The sequence below is a fragment of the Coregonus clupeaformis genome, chromosome 23, assembly GCF_020615455.1.
Source record: "Coregonus clupeaformis isolate EN_2021a chromosome 23, ASM2061545v1, whole genome shotgun sequence".
Taxonomy (NCBI): Eukaryota; Metazoa; Chordata; class Actinopteri; order Salmoniformes; family Salmonidae; genus Coregonus; species Coregonus clupeaformis.
This window is the reverse complement of record NC_059214.1, coordinates 4,697,809-4,719,430: the sequence shown is the minus strand read 5'-3', so window position 1 is coordinate 4,719,430 and position 21,622 is coordinate 4,697,809. Positions and strand designations below refer to the sequence as shown.

Genomic DNA, 21,622 nt, shown 5'->3' with positions numbered 1-21,622 from the left:
ATCATTAAGAAATGTTACTCATTGTTAACGCACACTCACACTGGAAAACACACTGTGAAATAAACAAATAAACAATCAAAAATGAACAGTAAACATTACACTCAAAAAAGTTCCAAAAGAATAAAGACATTTCAAATGTCAAATTATGTCTATATACAGTGTTGTAAAGGTTTGCAAATAGTCAAAGTACAAAAGAGAAAATAAATAAACATAAATATGGGTTGTATTTACAATGTTGTTTGTTCCTCACTGGTTGCCCTTTTCTTGTGGCAACAGGTCACAAATATTGCTGCTGTGATGGCACACTGTGGTGTTTCACCCAGTAGATATGGGAGTTTATCAAAATTGGATTTGTTTTCTAATTCTTTGTGGGTCTGTGTAATCTGAGGGAAATAATTTATGTTTCTCTAATATGGTCATATATAAGTGCAGCTCAGTTTCCACCTCATTTTGTGGGCAGTGTGCACATAGCCTGTCGTCTCTTGAGAGCCTGGTCTGCCTACGGTGGCCTTTCTCAATAGCAAGGCTATGCTCACTGAGTCAAATATTTCCTTAATTTTGGATCAGTCATAGTGGTCAAGTATTCTGCCACTGTGTACTCTCTGTTTAGTGCCAAATAGCATTCTAGTTTGCTCTGTTTTTTTGTTAATTCTTTCCAATGTGTCAAGTAATTATCTTTTTGTTTTCTCATGATTTGGTTGGGTCTAATTGTGTTGCTGCCCTGGAGCTCTGTGGGGTCTGTTTGTGTTTGTGAACAGAGCATCAGGACCAGCTTGCTTAGGGGACTCTTCTCCAAGTTCATCTCTCTGTAGGTGATTGCTTTGTTATGGAAGGTTTGGGAATCACTTCCTTTTAGGTGGTTGTAGAATTTATAGTCTTTTTTCTGGATTTTGATAATCTCTTTCATCTCTCTCTCCTTCTCTCTCTCTCTCCTTCATTCAAGTATATTAGCAGTGTGTAGGTTAATATAACATGAGATAAAAAATTTAACACTGTAGTGGGGTATATCACTCTTCCTCCCACTACGAAAGTGGAGATGACATGAGGACAGAACAGAGTGTAGCAGAGACATCCCACTTGGCACAGACATCAATTCATCATTGAAAAGACATGGAAGCAACGTTGATTCAGCCAGTGTGTGCCGAGTGGGATACTTCTTTAATCTAACTAGGTCATTGAGACGGGGCATTGAAGAGGGGCACTAACAGTAGTTATCGGATATCCCCCAGAATGCCTTAGAACCCAGGGGTCTAGAACCCACAGATAGAAACAGAAACACTCAGGCTGACGTGTCACTTTCTTCCGTCTCAATGTCTAGAAACAGAATGACCATCAAGGCACATTGCCTTTTACTAGTTAGCATGCCTGCACGCCAGAGGAGGCTGGTGGTCGGGGTCGTGAACCCATGTTATTTTGAGGGGTGGTGGCGGGGGGATCTGAGAACAGCGAGATGCCACTGGGCTTAACGGGATAGCCTGCTTCCGTTCCCTCCCTGGCGCTAAACTGTTATCCGTGATACCCAATGCTCCGGGGGTGGCCTGGGGGTTAGGAGAGGTATCAATGCCATGCCTGTGATGAGCAGCTGTTTCCCCCCCTGCCTGCTCCTCCTGTGGGATATGGGAACGCCGCAGGGACACCATGGGCATTCCCAACTTTAAACTTGAGGCTCCCTGAGGCATTCCCAACGTTAAACTTTAAAAGTAGCAGAGAACCAACCGACTCTGGAAATGTGATGTACTTTTAGAGTATATTGTGTATTAAAACAATATGTCTAAAAAGGAACTAAATCAAAAAGGGTACTTTTGATATATTCATCTAAATTGTTTTAATGTTGAATAAACTAATGTGTACAATTGTATTTCATAATTTAGTGATACTCCATATTTTGGAGCACACTATAAGGAGTATAATGACACCAGGATGTTGTCTGTATCATATACATTTTACATTTTTACATTTTAGTCATTTAGCAGACGCTCTTATCCAGAGCGACTTACAGTTAGTGACTGCTTACATATACAGTTCATAAGGTCTTACAGGAGACATGTATAGGTCTATGAAGGGCCTAAAATGGCCACTTTAATTATGATTTTCTCAAAACTGGTGTGTGTTATAAATGTAAAAAGCATTTCAAACATCCTTCATCCCAATGATGTTTCTATGTGAGAATTGCCAGAACAATCTGAGGTAACAAAAATATTTTCGGGAACTTACAGTTGAATATTAAACATTACATTAAATGTATGGAAACAAACCTATGGTAGTAACAGTGTGTGTGTCTCCTCCTCCCAGGGTTCAACTCCAACATCAATCTGCCAGGGAGAGAGGAGCACCCAGGCTCCACCCCCTCCTCCCCGTCTCCACAGCTACAGGACAAGAACGCCAACAACCACGCCCCCCACTCCCCAAGCCCCACCCCCGTAGAGAACGGCAACCGGCTGTCCAATGGTAAGAGCCGAAGGAGGAGTTGGGTTTATGGTGGGGTCAGGTGAAGCGGTAGGAGGAGGAGGAGGAGGAGGAGGAGGAGGAGGAGGAGGAGAAAAGAAGGATGGGATGAGAGGAGAGGAGAACGATCCCAATGATTCCTTTGGTTCCTCCTCGTCTCCTCTCCTCTCTCTCATGATCAGTGAGGAGTGAAACGACTGGGTGGGATTCCCTTCAATATGGTTCTGTCACCTACATTTGCCTATCAAGGTCACATCAGCAAGGTCACAGCAGTGATCACACTGGGACATAAAGGGGACAATTTGAGAGATAGAGTGACACATTCACATTCACTCTACACATTCAAGTGCAGAAAACAGCATTTCAATTCTGACAGCATTTAAATCAAGCAGACCAGAACTCCATTAAATGCAAATCCTTTCTGAGTAACCATTTCTCCCAAGAGAATGATCCCCTAGGTTAGCTTGCTCTGCAGCTCACTAACAACATCCAAACTATAGACCAATCAAAAAACTGTTTCATTTCTAAAACCAAAAGCAAACAAATTGACTCAAAATGGAAAAACAACTGAACAAAAATATAAACATGCAACAATTACAGTTACAGTTCATATAAGGAAATCAGTCAATTTAAATAAATAAATGAGGCCCTAATCTATGGATTTCATATGACTGGGAATACAGATATGCATCTGTTGGTCACAGATACCTTAAAAAGAAAAGTAGGGGCGTGGATCGGAAATCCAGTCAGTATCTGCTTTGACCACCATTTGCCTCATGCAGTGAGACACATCTCCTTCACATAGAGTTGATCAGGCTGTTGATTTGTATTTGCATTTATTATGGATCCCCATTAGCTGCTGCCAAGGCAGCAGCTACTCTTCCTGGGGTCCAGCAAAATGTTAAACATTTTAAAAACATTACAATACATTCATAACAGATTTCACAACATATTAAGTGTGTGCCCTCAGGCCTCTACTCTGCTACCACATATCTATAACACAAAATCCATGTGTACATATGTGTATAGTGCATATGTTATTGTGTGTTTGTATGCATGTGTCTATGTTTGTGTTGCTTCACAGTCCCCGCTGTTCCATAAGGTGTATTTTTATCTGTTTTTTAAATCTAATTTTACTGCTGGTGTGAGTTACTTGATGTGGAATAGAGTTCCATGTACTCATGGCTCTATGTAGTACTGTGCGCCTCCCATAGTCTGTTCTTGACTTGGGGACTGTGAAGAGACCTCTGGTGGGGTATGCATGGGTGTCCGAGCTGTGTGCCAGTAGTTCAAACAGACAGCTTGGTGCATTCAACATGTCAATACCGCTCACAAATACAAGTAGTGATGAAGTCACTTGCAATTTTCCTAAGTCCCTCTTTGTGGCATCTGACCACACGACAGAACAGTAGTCCAGGTGTGACAAAACTAGGGCCTGTAGGACCTGTTAAGAATGCAGAGCAGCTCTTTATCATAGACAGACTTCTCCCCATCCTAGCTACTGTTGTATGAATATGTTTTGACCATGACTGTTTACAATCCAGGGTTACTCCTCAACTTGCTCAATTTCCACATTATTAGTTGATGTTTAGGGTTTAGTAAATGATTTGTTCCAAATACAATGCTTTTAGTTTTTGAAATATTTAGGACTCACTTGTTCCTTGCCACCCATTCTGAAACTAGCTCTTTGTTAAGTGTTGCTGTCATTACAGTCGCTGTGGTAGCTGACGTGTATAGTGTTGAGTCATCTGCATACATAGACACACTGGGGAATTCCTGATTCTACCTGGATTTTGTTGGAGAGGCTTCCATTAAAGAACACCCTCTGTATTCTGTTAGACAGGTAACTCGTTATCCACAATATAGCAGGGGGTGTAAAGCCATAACACATACGTTTTTCCAGCAACAGACTATGATCGATAATGTCAAACGCCGCACTGAAGTCTAACAAAACAGCCCACAAAATATTTGTATCATCAATTTCTCTCAGCCAATCATCAGTCATTTGTGTAAGTGCTGTGCTTGTTGAATGTCCTTCCATATAAGCGCGCTGAAAGTCTGTTGTCAATTTGTTTACTGTAAAATAGCATTTTATCTGGTCAAACACAATTTTTCCAAAAGTTTACTAAGGTTTGGTAACAGGCTATTTGAGCCAGTAAAGGGGGCTTTACTATGCTTACAGTGAGGGAAAAAAGTATTTGATCCCCTGCTGATTTTGTACATTTGCCCACTGACAAAGACATGATCAGTCTATAATTTTAATGGTAGGTTTATTTGAATAGTGAGAGACAGAACAACAACATAAAAATCCAGAAAAACGCATGTCAAAAATGTTATAAATTGATTTGCATTTTAATGAGGGAAATAAGTATTTGACCCCTCTGCAAAACATGACTTAGTACTTGTTGGCAAAACCCTTGTTGGCAGGTCAGACATTTCTTGTAGTTAGCCACCAGGTTTGCACACATCTCAGGAGGAATTTTGTCCCACTCCTCTTTGCAGATCTTCTCCAAGTCATTAAGGTTTCGAGGCTGACGTTTGGCAACTCGAACATTCAGCTCCCTCCACAGATTTTCTATGGGATTAAGGTCTGGAGAGTGGCTAGGCCACTCCAGGACCTTAATGTGCTTCTTCTTGAGCCACTCCTTTGTTGTCTTGGCCGTGTGTTTTGGGTCATTGTCATGCTGGAATACCCATCCACGACCCATTTTCAATGCCCTGGCTGAGGGAAGGAGGTTCTCACCCAAGATTTGACGGTACATGGCCCCGTCCATCGTCCCTTTGATGCGGTGAAGTTGTCCTGTCCCCTTAGCAGAAAAACACCCCCAAAGCATAATGTTTCCACCTCCATGTTTGACGGTGGGGATGGTGTTCTTGGGGTCATAGGCAGCATTCCTCCTCCTCCAAACACGGCGAGTTGAGTTGATGCCAAAGAGCTTGATTTTGGTCTCATCTGACCACAACACTTTCACCCAGTTCTTCTCTGAATCATTCAGATGTTCATTGGCAAACTTCAGACGGGCCTGTATATGTGCTTTCTTGAGCAGGGGGACCTTGCGGGCGCTGCAGGATTTCAGTCCTTCACGGCATAGTGTGTTACCAATTGTTTTTTTCTTTTTGACTATGGTCCCAGCTGCCTTGAGATCATTGACAAGATCCTCCCGTGTAGTTCTGGGCTGATTCCTAACCATTCTCATGATTATTGCAACTCCACGAGGTGAGATCTTGCATGGAGCCCTAGGCCGAGGGAGATTGACAGTTCTTTTGTGTTTCTTCCATTTGCGAATAATCGCACCAACTGTTGTCACCTTCTCACCAAGCTGCTTGGCGATGGTCTTGTAGCCCATTCCAGCCTTGTGTAGGTCTACAATCTTGTCCCTGACATCGTTGGAGAGCTCTTTGGTCTTGGCCATGGTGGAGAGTTTGGAATCTGATTGATTAATTGCTTCTGTGGACAGGTGTCTTTTATATAGGTAACAAACTGAGATTAGGAGCACTCCCTTTAAGAGTGTGCTCCTAATCTCAGCTCGTTACCTGTATAAAAGACACCTGGGAGCCAGAAATCTTTCTGATTGAGAGGGGGTCAAATACTTATTTCCTTCATTAAAATGCAAATCAATTTATAACATTTTTGACATGCGTTTTTCTGGATTTTGTTGTTGTTATTCTGTCTCTCACTGTTCAAATAAACCTACCATTAAAATTATAGACTGATCATTTCTTTGTCAGTGGGCAAACGTACAAAATCAGCAGGGGATCAAATACTTTTTTCCCTCACTGTAGGTAGGGGAATAACTTTTGCTTCCCTCCTGGCCTGAGGGCACACACTTTTTAGTAGGCTTAAATTGAAGATATGGCAAATAGGAGTGGCAATATTGTCCGCTATTATCCTCAGTAATTTTCCATCTAAGTGGTCAGACCCCGGTAGCTTGTCATTGTTGATCGACAATAATACTTTTTTCACCTCTTCCACACTTACTTTACGGAATTCAAAATTACAACGCTTGTCTTTCATATTTTGGTCAGATATACTTGGATGTGTAGTGTCAGCGTTTGTTAATGGCATGTCATGCCTAAGTTTGCTAATGAAAAAAAGCATTAAAGTAGTATCAGTGGGTTTTGTGATGAATGAGCCATCTGATTCAATGAAGGATGGAGCTGAATTTGCCTTTTTGCCCAAAATTTCATTTAAGGTGCTCCAAAGCTTTTTACTGTCGTTCTTTATGTCATTTATCTTTGTTTCCTAGTGTAGTTTGATTGTGGCCTGTGGAATGTTGTCCCACTCCTCTTCAATGGCTGTGCGAAGTTGCTGGATATTGGCGGGAACTCGAACACGCTGTCGTACACGTCAATCCAGAGCATTCTAAACATGCTCAATGATGACATGTCTGGAGAGTATGCAGGCCATGGAAGAACTGGGACATTTTCAGCTTCCAGGAATTGTGTACAGATCCTTGCGACATGGGGCTGTGCATTATCATGCTGAAATGAGGTGATGGCGGCAGATGAATGGCACGACAATGGGCCTCAGGATCTCGTCACACCATCGATAAAATGCAATTGTGTTCGTTGTCCATATCTTATGCCTGCTCATACCATAACCCCACTGCCACCATGGGGCACTCTGTTCACAACATTGACATCAGCAAACTGCTCGCCCACACGACACCATACACGTGGTCTGCGGTTGTGAGGCCGGTTTGACGTACTGCCAAATTCTCTAAAACGACATATGTAGAGAAATGAACATTAGATTCTCTGGCAACAGCTCTGGTGGACATTGCAGTCAGTATGCCAATTCCACTCTCCCTCAAAACGTGAGACATCTGTGGCATTGGGTTCTGTGACAAAACTGCACATTTTATTTACATTCTAGTCATTTAGCAGACGCTCTTATCCAGTTTTAGTGAGTGCATACATTTTCATACTGGCCCCCCGTGGGAATCGAACCCACAACCCTGGCATTGCAAACGCCATGCTCTACCAACTGAGCTACACGGGAGCTATAGTGGCCTTTTATTGTGTAATGATCATGCTGTTTAATCAGCTTCTTGATATGCCACACTTCAATCAATCAATAAATCACATGTATTTATAAAGCCCTTTTTACATCAGCAGATGTCACAAAGTGCTATACAGAAACCCAGCCTAAAACCCCAAACAGCAAGCAATGCAGACATAGAAACCTAGGAAGAAACCTAGAGAGGAACCAGGCTCTGAGGGGTGGCCAGTCCCCTTCTGGCTGTTCCGGGTGCAGATTATAACAGTACATGACCATTATAATAATATAATATAATATGCCATTTAGCAGACGCTTTTATCCAAAGCGACTTACAGTCATGTGTGCATACATTTTTACGAATGGGTGGTCCCGGGGATCGAACCCACTACCCTGGCGTTACAAGTGCCATGCTCTACCAAGATTGAACTCTTTGGCCTGAATGCCAAGCGTCAAGTCTGGAGGAAACCTGGCACCATCCCTACGGTGAAACGTGGTGGCAGCATCATGCTGTGGAGACTAGTCAAGATCGAGGCAAAGATGAACAGAGAAAAGTACAGAGAGATCCTTGATGAAAACCTGCTCCAGAGCGCTCAGGACCTTAGACTGGGGTAAAGGTTCACCTTCCAACAGGACAACAACCATTAAGACCAGATTTTTATCTGAGATGTTCAAACGTTCATAGATGACCAGCAGGGTCAAATAATAATCACAGTGGTTGTAGAGGTTGCAACAGGTCAGTACATCAGGGGTAAATGTCACTTGGCTTTTCATAGCCGGGCATTTAGAGGTTGAAATAGCAGGTGCGGTAGAGAGAGAGAGAGTTGAAAACAGCAGGTCTGGGACAAGGTAGCACGTCCAGTGAACAGGTCAGGGTTCTATAGTTTTGTCAGGTGGATGGCAAAGGAGAAATGCTCACTAACAGCGATGTAAACAAATTTGTGCACTAAATTTGAGACAAATAAGCTTTTAGTTTGAATGGAACATTTCTGGGATCTTTTATTTCAGCTCATGAAACATGGGACCAACACTTTACATGTTGCGTTTCTATTTTTGTTCAGTGACAAACGAAATGAAATTACAAACTAAACTTGATTGTTATTTGTCCCTAAATCAAACATTTACATTGGCAGAATATCTAAGCCTCCAAGATGTAAAGGGAAGAAAAACCCTCTCTGAATACCGACTGAACGACCACGGTCTGGAAATTGAAAGAGGAAGACACGTTAAATCTTGGCTGCCAAGAGATCAGAGAATATGGAGGTAGTCTGATTTACAGGAGGTAGAAACTGAGATTCACTACCTGTGTTCCTGCCCAAAATATAACAACATAAGGGGAACATACTCCCCAGATTTGGAAAAATACTGTATATACCAAACTTTAGACAGATCCTTGATGTACACTCCCGTTCAAAAGATTGGGGTCACATAGAAATGTCCTTGTTTTCGAAAGAAAAGCAATATTTTTGTCCATTAAAATAACATCCAATTGAATAGTACCCGCAAAACAGTGAAGAGGCGACTCCGGGATGCTGACCTTCTAGGCAGAGTTGCAAAGAAAAAGCCATATCTCAGACTGGCCAATAAAAAGAAAAGATTAAGATGGGCAAAAGAACGCAGACACTGGACAGAGGAAGTTTGGAAAAAAAGTGTTATGGACAGACGAATCGAAGTTTGAGGTGTTCGGATCAAAAAGAAGAACATTTGTGAGACGCAGACCCAATGAAAAGATGCTGGAGGAGTGCTTGATGCCATCTGTCAAGCATGGTGGTGGCAATGTGATGGTCTGGGGGTGCTTTTGTGGTGGTAAAGTGGGAGATTTGTACAGTGTAAAAGGGATCTTGAAGAAGGAAGGCTATCACTCCATTTTGCAATGCCATGCCATACCCTGTGGACGGTACTTGATTGTAGCCAATTTCCTCCTACAACAGGACAATGACCCAAAGTCAGCTGGTTTTCTGTCTATAATGGAGTGACCAGCACAGTCACCAGATCTCAACCCTATTGAGCTGTTGTGGGAGCAGCTTGACCGTATGGTACGTAAGAAGTGCCCATCAAGCCAATCCAACTTGTGGGAGGTGCTTCAGGAAGCATGGGGTGAAATCTCTTCAGATTACCTCAACAAATTGACAACTAGAATGCCAAAGGTCTGCAAGGCTGTAATTGCTGCAAATGGAGGATTCTTTGACGAAAGCAAAGTTTGAAGGACACAATTATTATTTCAATTAAAAGTCATTATTTCTAACCTTGTCAAAGACTACATTCCCTATTCATTTTGCTATATTTCCTATTCAAACTAATTTCATGTATGTTTTCATGGAAAACAAGGACATTTCTAAGTGACCCCAAACGTTTGAACGGTAGTGTACGTAAAGTCCCCATCCTGCTTTGAGGGGAGCAGCAGTCAGCTAAGCTGGCAGCTAAATGTGTCACCCTGCGCCACAACCAGAGAGACATGGGATAGACTTTGTGGTTTTTGTTTTATTTCATGTTCTCTTTTGGTTTGTTTCCTAATTGAATCATTTTTACTCCATTAATTTCTATACATAATAACACACACGTATATACTCAAAATACACATTAAATAATACATCCAATAACATGTAATACACTCATACACACACTCATACAAAACCATTTACACAAGTATGTGTGTGTGTGCTTGCATTGTATGTGTACAGTGCCTTGCAAAAGTATTCATCCCCCTTGGCATTTTTCCTATTTTGTTGCATTACAACCTGTAATGTAAATTGATTTTTATTTGGATTTCATGTAATGGACATACACAAAATAGTCCAAATTGGTGAAGTGAAATGAAAAAAATAACTTGTTTAAAAAAATTCAAAAAAATAAATAACGGAAAAGTGGGGCATGCATATGTATTCACCCCCTTTGCCATGAAGCCCCTAAATAAGATCTGGTGCAACCAATTACCACCTGTGTGCAATCTAAGTGTCACATCATCTCAGTATATATACACCTGTTCTGAAAGGCCCCAGAGTCTGCAACACCACTAAGCAAGGGGCACCACCAAGCAAGCAGCACCATGATGTCACGACTTCCGCCGAAGTTGGTGCCTCTCCTTGTGTGGGCGGCTATCGGCGGTCGTCATCGCCGGCCTTCTAGCTGCCACCGATCTACGTTTCTGTTTTCCATTTGTTTTGTCTTTATTGTTCACACCTGGTTCCCATCACGTTATGATTATTTCCCTATTTAACCCTCTGGTTCCCTCATGGTTTTGTGCGTGAATGTTCTTTGTTTTGGTGTTTATGACTGCTGTGAGCTGGTGTATTTCCCTGCGTGGAATTAGTATTTGTTTCTTTTTTCGAGTAAAGTTCTTCTGTTACTCAGTTCTGTGTCCTGCGCCTGACTCTGTCCTACCGCTGCACATTAACACCTGACAGAATCACGCACCCAGTATGGAGTCAGCAGGTGCACCCAGTCCTCCGTTACCGGTGGAGGAGCGCGTCCAGCAGCACGCGAAGATGCTCCACAATCTGGACACAGCCATGGATCGCGTGCTGCACACCATGGAGCGATGGGAGAGAGAGAGTTTTCCCACACCCCCATCAACTTCACCTCAACCCACAGCGCTGTCCACCCCTCCGTCACCTGGACCCAGTGGGATTCGGCTCTCGCTCCCGAAAGCCTATGATGGGACGGCTGCTGGGTGCCAGGGGTTACTGCTCCAGGTGGAGCTCTACCTGGCGACCGTCCACCCGGCTCCCTCGGGATACGAGAGAGTGTCCACCCTCATCTCCTGTTTGTCGGGGAAAGCGCTGGAGTGGGCCAACGCCGAATGGGGAGGAATAGACGCTACGTTGGTTCGCTACGAGGATTTCAGCCGGCGTTTCCGGGCGGTCTTCGATCATCCGCCTGAGGGGAGAGCGGCAGGGGAACGCTTGTTCCATCTCAGACTTCGCACTGGACTTCAGGACCCTGGCTGCCAGCGTGGGATGGAACGAGAGGGCCCTGATCGACCATTACCGGTGTAGTCTACGGGAGGACGTTCGTCGGGAACTGGCCTGCAGGGACACCACCCTTACCCTCGACCAGCTGGTGGATTTGTCCATCCGGCTGGATAACCTGTTGGCCACCCGTGGACGCTCGGATTGGGGTCTGTCCGTTCCATCCCCCAGCACCTCAGAGTCTACACCTATGGAGCTCGGAGGTGCTGCTCTAAGGGTGACCGGAGGGGGGGCCATTTCCTGCACCACCTGTGGCCGCAGAGGGCACACTGCTGGTCGGTGCTGGGGAGGTTCCCCAGGGAGTCGAGGCAGCAGGCAGGGCACTGGTGGATCATCCCAGGTGAGTAGGCACCCGACTCACCCAGAGCTCCCTGTTGCGCACATGTGTGTCTGTGTAGAATTTCCTGAGTTTTCCCCACATTCCCAGCATAAGGCGCTAGTAGATTCAGGCGCAGCTGGGAACTTTATTGACCGCTCATTTGCACTTAGATTAGGGATCCCCATTGTTCCTGTTGATGTGCCCTTTCCTGTACATGCCTTAGATAGTCGTCCTTTAGGGTCGGGCCTGATTAGGGAGGTCACAGCTCCACTATGTATGATAACGCAGGAGGGTCATGAGGAGAGTATTAGTCTCTTCCTGATCGATTCTCCTGTGTTTCTGTGGTGTTGGGGCTTCCCTGGTTGGCCTATCATGACCCCACTATTTCGTGGCAACAGAGGGCTCTGAAGGGATGGTCCCGTCAGTGCACAGGGAGGTGTGTAGGTGTTTCCATAGGTGCAACTTCGGGAGAGAGTCCAAACCAGGTCTCCACCATGCACATCCCCCCCGAATATGCCGATTTGGCTCTCGCTTCTGTAAAAAGAAGGCGACTCAATTACCACCCCATCAACAGGGGGATTGTGCGATAAATCTCCAGGTAGACGCAGCACTTCCCAGGAGTCACGTGTATCCTCTGTCGCAGGAGGAGACGGCGGCTATGGAAAGATATGTCTCCGAATCTCTGGGACAGGGATACATTCGGCCTCCACTTCACCTGCCTCCTCGAGTTTCTTTTTTGTGAAGAAGAAGGATGGAGGTTTACGCCCGTGCATTGACTATCGAGGTATAAATCAGATCACGGTGAAGTACAGTTACCCGCTGCCTCTCATAGCCAGTGTGACCGAGTCATTGCACGGGGCGCGCTTCTTCACCAAATTGGATCTCAGAAGTCTGTACAATCTGGTGCGTATCCGGGAGGGGGATGAGTGGAAGACGGCATTTAGTACCACCTCTGGGCACTATGAGTACCTCGTCATGCCATACGGGTTGATGAATACGCCATCAGTCTTCCAATCCTTTGTAGACAAGATTTTCAGGGACCTGCACGGGCAGGGTGTAGTGGTGTATATAGATGACATTCTAATATACTTCGCTACATGCGCCAAGCATGTGTCCCTGGTGCGCAAGGTGCTTGGTCGACTGTTGGAGCATGACCTGTACGTCAAGGCTGGGAAATGTCTGTTCTTCCAACAGTCCGTCTCCTTCCTACGGTACCGCCTGTCCACGTCAGGGGTGGAGATGGAAAATGACCGCATTTCAGCCCTGTGTAATTGGCCAACTCCAACCACGGTAAAGGAGGTGCAGCGGTTCTTAGGGTTTGCCAACTACTACCGGAGGTTTATCCGGGGCTTTGGTCAGGTAGCGGCTCCCATTACCTCCTTGATGAAGGGGGGACCGGTGCGACTGCAGTGGTCAGCTGGGGCGGACAGGGCTTTTGGTCACCTGAAGGCTCTGTTTACCTCGGCTCCTGTGCTGGCTCATCCTGATCCCTCCTTGGCATTCATAGTAGAGGTGGACGCATCCGAGGCTGGGATAGGAGCTGTGCTGTTTCAGCGCTCGGGTACACCACCAAAGCTCCGCCACTGTGCTTTCTTTTCGAAGAAGCTCAGCCCGGCGGAGCGAAACTATGATGTGGGGGACCGGGAGCTGTTAGCTGTTGTCAAGGCTCTGAAGGCGTGGAGACATTGGCTTGAGGCGGCTAAACACCCTTTCCTCAATTGGACTGACCACCGCAATCTGGAGTACATCCGGGCGGCGGGGAGACTGAACCCTCGCCAGGCAAGGTGGGCCATGTTTTTCACCCGTTTAGTTTTCACTCTATCCTACAGACCAGGTTCCCAGAACACTAAGGCCGACGCTCTGTCCCGGATGTATGACACAGAGGAGCAGTCCACGGATCCCACTCCCATACTTCCGGCTTCTTGCCTGGTTGCACCGGTGGTATGGGAGGGTGACGCGGACATCAAGCGGGCGTTACGTACGAAGCCCACTCCCACCCAGTGTCCAGTTGGGCGTCTGTATGTTCCGTTTGATGTCCGCGATCGATTGATCTGTTGGGCCCACACGTCACCCTCCTCTGGTAATCCTGGCATCGGTTGGACAGTGCGCTGTTTAGTGGGAAGTACTGGTGGCCCACTTTAGCTAAGGACGTGAGGGTTTATGTTTCCTCCTGCTCGGTGTGCGCCCAGTGTAAGGCACCTAGACACCTGCCCAGAGGGAAATTACAACCCCTACCCGTTCCACAACGGCCATGGTCACACCTATCGGTGGACTTCGTGACGGATCTTCCTCCGTCACAAGGTAACACCACGATCCTGGTCATTGTGGAACGGTTTTCTAAGTCCTGCCGTCTCCTTCCTTTGCCCGGTCTCCCTACGGCCCTACAGACTGCGGAGGCTCTGTTTACCCATGTCTTCCGGCACTACGGGGTGCCTGAGGATATAGTGTCTGATCGGGGTCCCCAGTTCACATCGAGGGTCTGGAAGGCGTTCATGGAACGTCTGGGGGTCTCAGTCAGCCTGACCTCAGGTTTTCACCCCAAGAGTAATGGGCAGGTGGAGAGAGTTAACCAGGATGTGGGTAGGTTTCTGCAGTCCTATTGCCCAGACCGGCCGGGGGAGTGGGCGGCTTTCATCCCCTGGGCAGAGATGGCCCAAAACTCCCTCCGCCACTCCTCCACTAACCTGTCTCCATTTCAGTGTGTACTAGGGTATCAGCCGGTCCTGGCACCGTGGCATCAGAGCCAGATCGAGGCCCCTGCGGTGGATTAATGGTTTTGGCGCTCGGAGGAGACCTGGGACGCTGCCCATGTGCGTCTGCAACAGGCCATCAGGCGACAGAAGCCGAGCGCCGACCGTCACCGCAGTGAGGCCCCGGTGTATGCACCGGGGGACCGGGTCTGGCTCTCGACCCGAAACCTGCCCCTTCGCCTGCCCTGCCGGAAGCTGGGTCCGCGGTTTGTGGGGCCATTGAAAGTCCTGAGGAGACTGAACAAGGTATGTTGTAGGTTACAGCTCCCCCCTGATTACCGTATTAACCCCTCGTTCCATGTGTCTCTCCTCAGGCCGGTGGTGGCTGGTCTGCTCCAGCAGTCTGAGGTACGGGAGGTTCCTCCGCCCCCGCTGGACATCGAGGGGGCCCCGGCGTATACTGTGCGAGCCATCATGGACTCAAGGCGTCGGGCGAGGGGCCTTCAGTACCTCGTGGAGTGGGAGGGGTACGGTCCGGAGGAGAGATGCTGGGTGCCGGTGGAGGACATCCTGGACCCTTCCTTACTGCAGGAATTTCACCGTCTCCACCCGGATCGTCCTGCGCCTCGTCCTCCGGGTCGTCCCCGGGGCCGGTGTCGGCGCGCAGCTGGAGCCGCGCGTCAAGGGGGGGTACTGTCACAACTTCCGCCGAAGTTGGTGCCTCTCCTTGTGCGAGCGGCTATCGGCGGTCGTCGTCGCCGGCCTTCTAGCTGCCACCGATCTACGTTTCTGTTTTCCATTTGTTTTGTCTTTATTGTACACACCTGGTTCCCATCACGTTATGATTATTTCTCTATTTAACCCTCTGGTTTTGTGTGTGAATGTTCTTTGTTTTGGTGTTTATGAATGTTGTGAGCTGGTGTATTTCCCTGTGTGGAATTAGTATTTGTTAATTTTTTCTAGTAAAGTTTGTCTGTTACTCAGTTCTGTGTCCTGCGCCTGACTCCGTCCTACCGCTGCACACTGACACCTGACACATGAAGACCAAGGAGGTCTCCAAACAGGTCAGGGACAAAGTTGTGGAGAAGTACAGATCAGTGTTGGGTTATAAAAAAATATCTGAAACTTTGAACATCCCACGGAGCACCATTAAATCCATTATTGAAAAATTGAAAGAATATGACACCACAACAAACCTGCCAAGAGAGGGCCGCCCACCAAAACTCACGGACAGGCAAGGAGGGCATTAATCAGAGAGGCAACAAAGAGACCAAAGATAACCCTGAAGGAGCTGCAAAGCTCCACAGCGGAGATTGGAGTATCTGTCCATAGGACCACTTTAAGCCGTACACTCCACAGAGCTGGGCTTTACGGAAGAGGGGCCAGAAAAAAGCCATTGCGTAAAGAAAAGAATAAGCAAACACGTTTGGTGTTGGCCAAAAGACATGTGGGAGACTCCCCAAACATATGGAAGAAGGTACTCTGGTCAGATGAGACTAACATTGAGCTTTTTGGCCATCAAGGAAAACGCTATGTCTGGCACAAACCCAACACCTCTCATCACCCCGAGAACACCATCCCCACAGTGAAGCATGGTGGTGGCAGCATCATTCTGTCGGGATGTTTTTCATCGGCAGGGACTGGGAAACTGGTCAGAATTGAAGGAATGATGGATGGCACTAAATACTGGGAAATTCTTGAGGGAAACCTGTTTCAGTGTTCCAGAGATTTGAGACTGGGACGGAGGTTCACCTTCCAGCAGGACAATGACCCTAAGCATACTGCTAAAGCAACACTCGAGTGGATTAAGGGGAAACATTTAAATATCTTGGAATGGCCCAGTCAAAGCCCAGACCTCAATCCAATTGAGAATCTGTGGTATGACTTAAAGATTGCTGTACACCAGCGGAACCCATCCAACTTGAAGGAGCTGGAGCAGTTTTGCCTTGAAGAATGGGCAAAAATCCCAGTGGATAGATGTGCCAAGCTTATAGAGACATACCCCAAGAGACTTGCAGCTGTAATTACTGCAAAAGGTGGCTCTACAAAGTATTGACTTTGGGGGGGTGAATAGTTATGCACGCTCAAGTTTTCTGTTTTTTTGTCTTATTTCCTGTTTGTTTCACAACAAAAAATATTTTACATCTTCAAATTGGTAGGCATGTTGTGTAAATCAAATGATACAAAACCCCAAAAATCTATTTTAATTCCAGGTTGTAAGGCAACAAAATAGGAAAAATCCCAAGGGGGGTGAATACTTTCGCAAGCCACTGTATGTGTACACACACACACACACAAAAAATGCACACACAAACACACACACTACTGACACCTGCATGCACACCTACATTCCATAGATGATGTGATTGTATCTCATTGTGCCTATTCAGTGTTCTTACACGTATACAGTATACAGTATATACTGTATATATACTTTTTTATTATTATTATCAAAGTAAAATGCTTTTAAGATATCACATTAATAATTAATTTATATAGATAAAAAAACATTGTAATATACAGTACCAGTCAAAAGTTTGGACACACCTACTCATTCAAGGGTTTTTCTTTATGTTTACTATTTTCTACATTGTAGAATGTAGTGAAGACATCAAAATTATGAAATAACACATATGGAATCATGTAGTAACCAAAAAAGTGCTAAACAAATCAAAATATATTTTAGATTTTAGATTCTTCAAAGTAGCCACCCTTTGCCTTGATGACAGCTTTTCAAACACTTGGCATTCTCTCAACCAGCTTCACCTGGAATGCTTTTCCAACAGTCTTGAAGGAGTTCCCAAATATACTGAGCACTTGTTGGCTGCTTTTCCTTCACTCTGCGGTCCAACTTATCCCAAACCATCTCAATTGGGTTGAGGTCGGGTGATGGTGGAGGCCAGGTCATCTGATGCAGCACTCCATCACTCTACTTCTTAGTCAAATAGCCCTTACACAGCCTGGAGGTGTGTTGGGTCATTGTCATGTTGAAAAACAAATGATAGTCCCACTAAGCGCAAACCAGATGGGATGGCGTATCGCTGCAGAATGCTGTGGTAGCCATACTGGTTAAGTGTGCCTTGAATTCTAAATAAATCACTGACAGTGTAACCAGCAATGCACCCCCACACCATCACACCTCCTCCTCCATGCTTCACGGTGAAAACCAGACATGCAGAGATCATCCATTCACCTACTCTGCGTCTCACAAAGACACAGCGGTTGGAATGAAAAATCTCATATTTGGACTCATCAGGCCAAAGGACAGATTTCCACCTATCTAATGTCCATTGCTCACGTTTCTTGGCCCAAGCAAGTCTCTTCTTATTATTGGTGTCCTTTAGTAGTGGTTTCTTTGCAGCAATCCAACCATGAAGGCCTGATTCACGCAGTCTTCTCTGAACAGTTGATGTTGGGATGTGTCTGTTACTTGAACTTTGTGAAGCATTTATTTGGGCTGCAATTTTTGAGGCTGGTAACTCTAATGAACTTATTCTCTGCAGCAGAGGTAACTCTGGGTCTTCCTTTCCTGTGGCGGTCTTCATGAGAGCCAGTTTCATCATAGTGCTTGATGGCTTTTGCAACTGCACTGAAGAAATCTTCCAGATTGAATGACCTTCATGTCTTAAAGTAATGATGGACTGTCATTTCTCTTGCCATGTCGGTTAATAAAAAAGTGGTCAGATGACGCAGATGCTAAGCTACAGGACTGTTTTGCTAGCACAGACTGGAACATGTTCCGGGATTCTTCAGACAGCATTGAGGAGTACACCACATCAGTCACTGGCTTCATCAATAAGTGCATCGATGATGTCTTCCCCACAGTGACCATACGTACATACCCCAACCAGAAGCCATGGATTACAGGAAACATCAAGGGTAGAGCTGCCGCTTTCAAGGAACGGGACTCTAACCCGGACGCTTATAAGAAATCCCGCTATGCCCTCCGACGAACCATCAATCAATCAATCAATCAATTTTATTTTATATAGCCCTTCGTACATCAGCTAATATCTTGAAGTGCTGTACAGAAACCCAGCCTAAAACCCCAAACAGCTAGTAATGCAGGTGTAGAAGCACGGTGGCTAGGAAAAACTCCCTAGAAAGGCCAAAACCTAGGAAGAAACCTAGAGAGGAACCAGGCTATGAGGGGTGGCCAGTCCTCTTCTGGCTGTGCCGGGTGGAGATTATAACAGAACCATACCAAGATGTTCAAAAATGTTCATAAGTGACAAGCATGGTCAAATAATAATCAGGAATAAATCTCAGTTGGCTTTTCATAGCCGATCATTAAGAGTTGAAAACAGCAGGTCTGGGACAGGTAGGGGTTCCATAACCGCAGGCAGAACAGTTGAAACTGGAATAGCAGCAAGGCCAGGCGGACTGGGGACAGCAAGGAGTCACCACGGCCGGTAGTCCCGACGTATGGTCCTAGGGCTCAGGTCTCTCAGTTGGCTTTTCATAGCCGATCATTAAGAGTTGAAAACAGCAGGTCTGGGACAGGTAGGGGTTTCGTAACCGCAGGCAGAACAGTTGAAACTGGAATAGCAGCAAGGCCAGGCGGACTGGGGACAGCAAGGTGTCAGCATGCCCGGTAGTCCTGACGTATGGTCCTAGGGCTCAGGTTCTCAGAGAGAAGAGAGAACGAGAGAATTAGAGAGAGCATACTTAAATTCACACAGGACACTGGATAAGACAGGAGAAGTACTCCAGGTATAACCAACTAACCCCAGCCCCGACACATAAACTACTGCAGCATAAATACTGGAGGCTGAGACAGGAGCGGTCCGGAGACACTGTGGCCCCATCCAAAGAAACCCCGGACAGGGCCAAACAGGAAGGATATAACCCCACCCACTCTGCCAAAGCACAGCCCCCGCACCACTAGAGGGATATCCTCAACCACCAACTTACAATCCTGAGACAAGGCCGAGTATAGCCCACAGAGGTCTCCACCACAGCACAAACCAAGGGGGGCGCCAACCCAGACAGGAAGATCACGTCAGTAACTCAACCCACTCAAGTGACGCACCCCTCCTAGGGACGGCATGAAAGAGCACCAGCAAGCCAGTGACTCAGCCCCTGTAACAGGGTTAGAGGCAGAGAACCCCAGTGGAGAGAGGGGAACCGGCCCGGCAGAGACAGCAAGGGCTGTTCGTTGCTCCAGAGCCTTTCCGTTCACCTTCACACTCCTGGGCCAGACTACACTCAATCATATGACCTACTGAAGAGATAAGTCTTCAGTAAAGACTTAAAGGTTGAGACCGAGTCTGCGTCTCTCACATGGGTAAGCAGACTGTTCCATAAAAATGGAGATCTATAGGAGAAAGCCCTGCCTCCCGCTGTTTGCTTAGAAATTCTAGGGACAATTAGGAGGCCTGCGTCTTGTGACCGTAGCGTACGTATTGGTATGTACGGCAGGACCAACTCGGAAAGATAGGTAGGAGCAAGCCCATGTAACGCTTTATAGGTTAACAGTAAAACCTTGAAATCAGCCCTTGCCTTAACAGGAAGCCAGTGTAGGGAAGCTAGCACTGGAGTAATATGATCAAATTTCTTGGTTCTAGTCAGGATTCTAGCAGCCGTATTTAGCACTAACTGAAGTTTATTTAGTGCTTTATCCGAGTAGCCGGAAAGTAGAGCATTGCAGTAGTCTAACCTAGAAGTAACAAATGCATGGATTAATTTTTCTGCATCATTTTTGGACAGAAAATTTCTGATTTTTGCAATGTTACGTAGATGGAAAAAAGCTGTCCTTGAAACAGTCTTGATATGTTCGTCAAAAGAGAGATCAGGGTCAAGAGTAACGCCGAGGTCCTTCACAGTTTTATTTGAGACGACTTTACAACCATCAAGATGAATTGTCAGATTTAACAGAAGATCTCTTTGTTTCTTGGGACCTAGAACAAGCATCTCTGTTTTGTCCGAGTTTAAAAGTAGAAAGTTTTCAGCCATCCACTTCCTTATGTCTGAAACACAGGCTTCTAGCGAGGGCAATTTTGGGGCTTCACCATGTTTCATTGAAATGTACAGCTGTGTGTCATCCGCATAGCAGTGAAAGTTAACATTATGTTTTCGAATAACATCCCCAAGAGGTAAAATATATAGTGAAAACAATAGTGGTCCTAAAACGGAACCTTGAGGAACACCGAAATGTACAGTTGATTTGTCGGAGGACAGACCATTCACAGAGACAAACTGATATCTTTCCGACAGGTAAGATCTAAACCAGGCCAGAACTTGTCCGTGTAGACCAATTTGGGTTTCCAGTCTCTCCAAAAGAATGTGGTGATCGATGGTGTCAAAGGCAGCACTAAGGTCTAGTAGCACGAGGACAGATGCAGAGCCTCGGTCTGACGCCATTAAAAGGTCATTTACCACCTTCACAAGTGCAGTCTCAGTGCTATGATGGGGTCTAAAACCAGACTGAAGCATTTCGTATACATTGTTTGTCTTCAGAAAGGCAGTGAGTTGCTGCGCAACAGCTTTTTCTAAAATTTTTGAGAGGAATGGAAGATTCGATATAGGCCGATAGTTTTTTATATTTTCCGGGTCAAGGTTTGGCTTTTTCAAGAGAGGCTTTATCACTGCCACTTTTAGTGAGTTTGGTACACATCCGGTGGATAGAGAGCTGTTTATTATGTTCAACATAGGAGGGCCAAGCACAGGAAGCAGCTCCTTCAAACAGGCAAAGAGTCAATACAGGGCTAAGATTGAATCGTACTACACTAGCTCTGACGCTCGTCGGATGTGGCAGGGCTTGAAAACTATTACAGACTACAAAGGGAAGCACAGCCGCGAGCTGCCCAGTGACACAAGCCTACCAGACGAGCTAAACCACTTCTATGCTCGCTTCGAGGCAAGCAACACTGAAGCATGCATGAGAGCACCAGCTGTTCCGGATGACTATGTGATCACGCTCTCCGTAGCCGATGTGAGTAAGACTTTTAAGCAGGTCAACATTCACAAGGCCGCAGGGCCAGACGGATTACCAGGACGTGTACTCCGAGCATGTGCTGACCAACTGGCAAGTGTCTTCACTGACATTTTCAACATGTCCCTGACTGAGTCTGTAATACCAACATGTTTCAAGCAGACCACCATAGTCCCCGTGCCCAAGGACTCTAAGATAACCTGCCTAAATGACTACCGACCCGTAGCACTGACGTCTGTAGCCATGAAGTGCTTTGAAAGGCTGGTC

At 46.0% G+C, this 21,622-nt stretch overlaps 1 protein-coding gene across 1 annotated transcript in view; it reads left to right on the top strand.

Annotated features, from left to right (window-relative positions):
• LOC121536376 (unconventional myosin-XVI) overlaps positions 1-21,622 on the top strand; it is a 179,804-nt gene that overhangs the window by 148,160 nt on the left and 10,022 nt on the right. Inside the window, exon 32 of the mRNA XM_041843646.2 lies at positions 2,293-2,448. Within this exon, the coding sequence (XP_041699580.2) occupies positions 2,293-2,448 (156 nt within the window). The remainder of the gene's footprint in view (positions 1-2,292; positions 2,449-21,622) is intronic.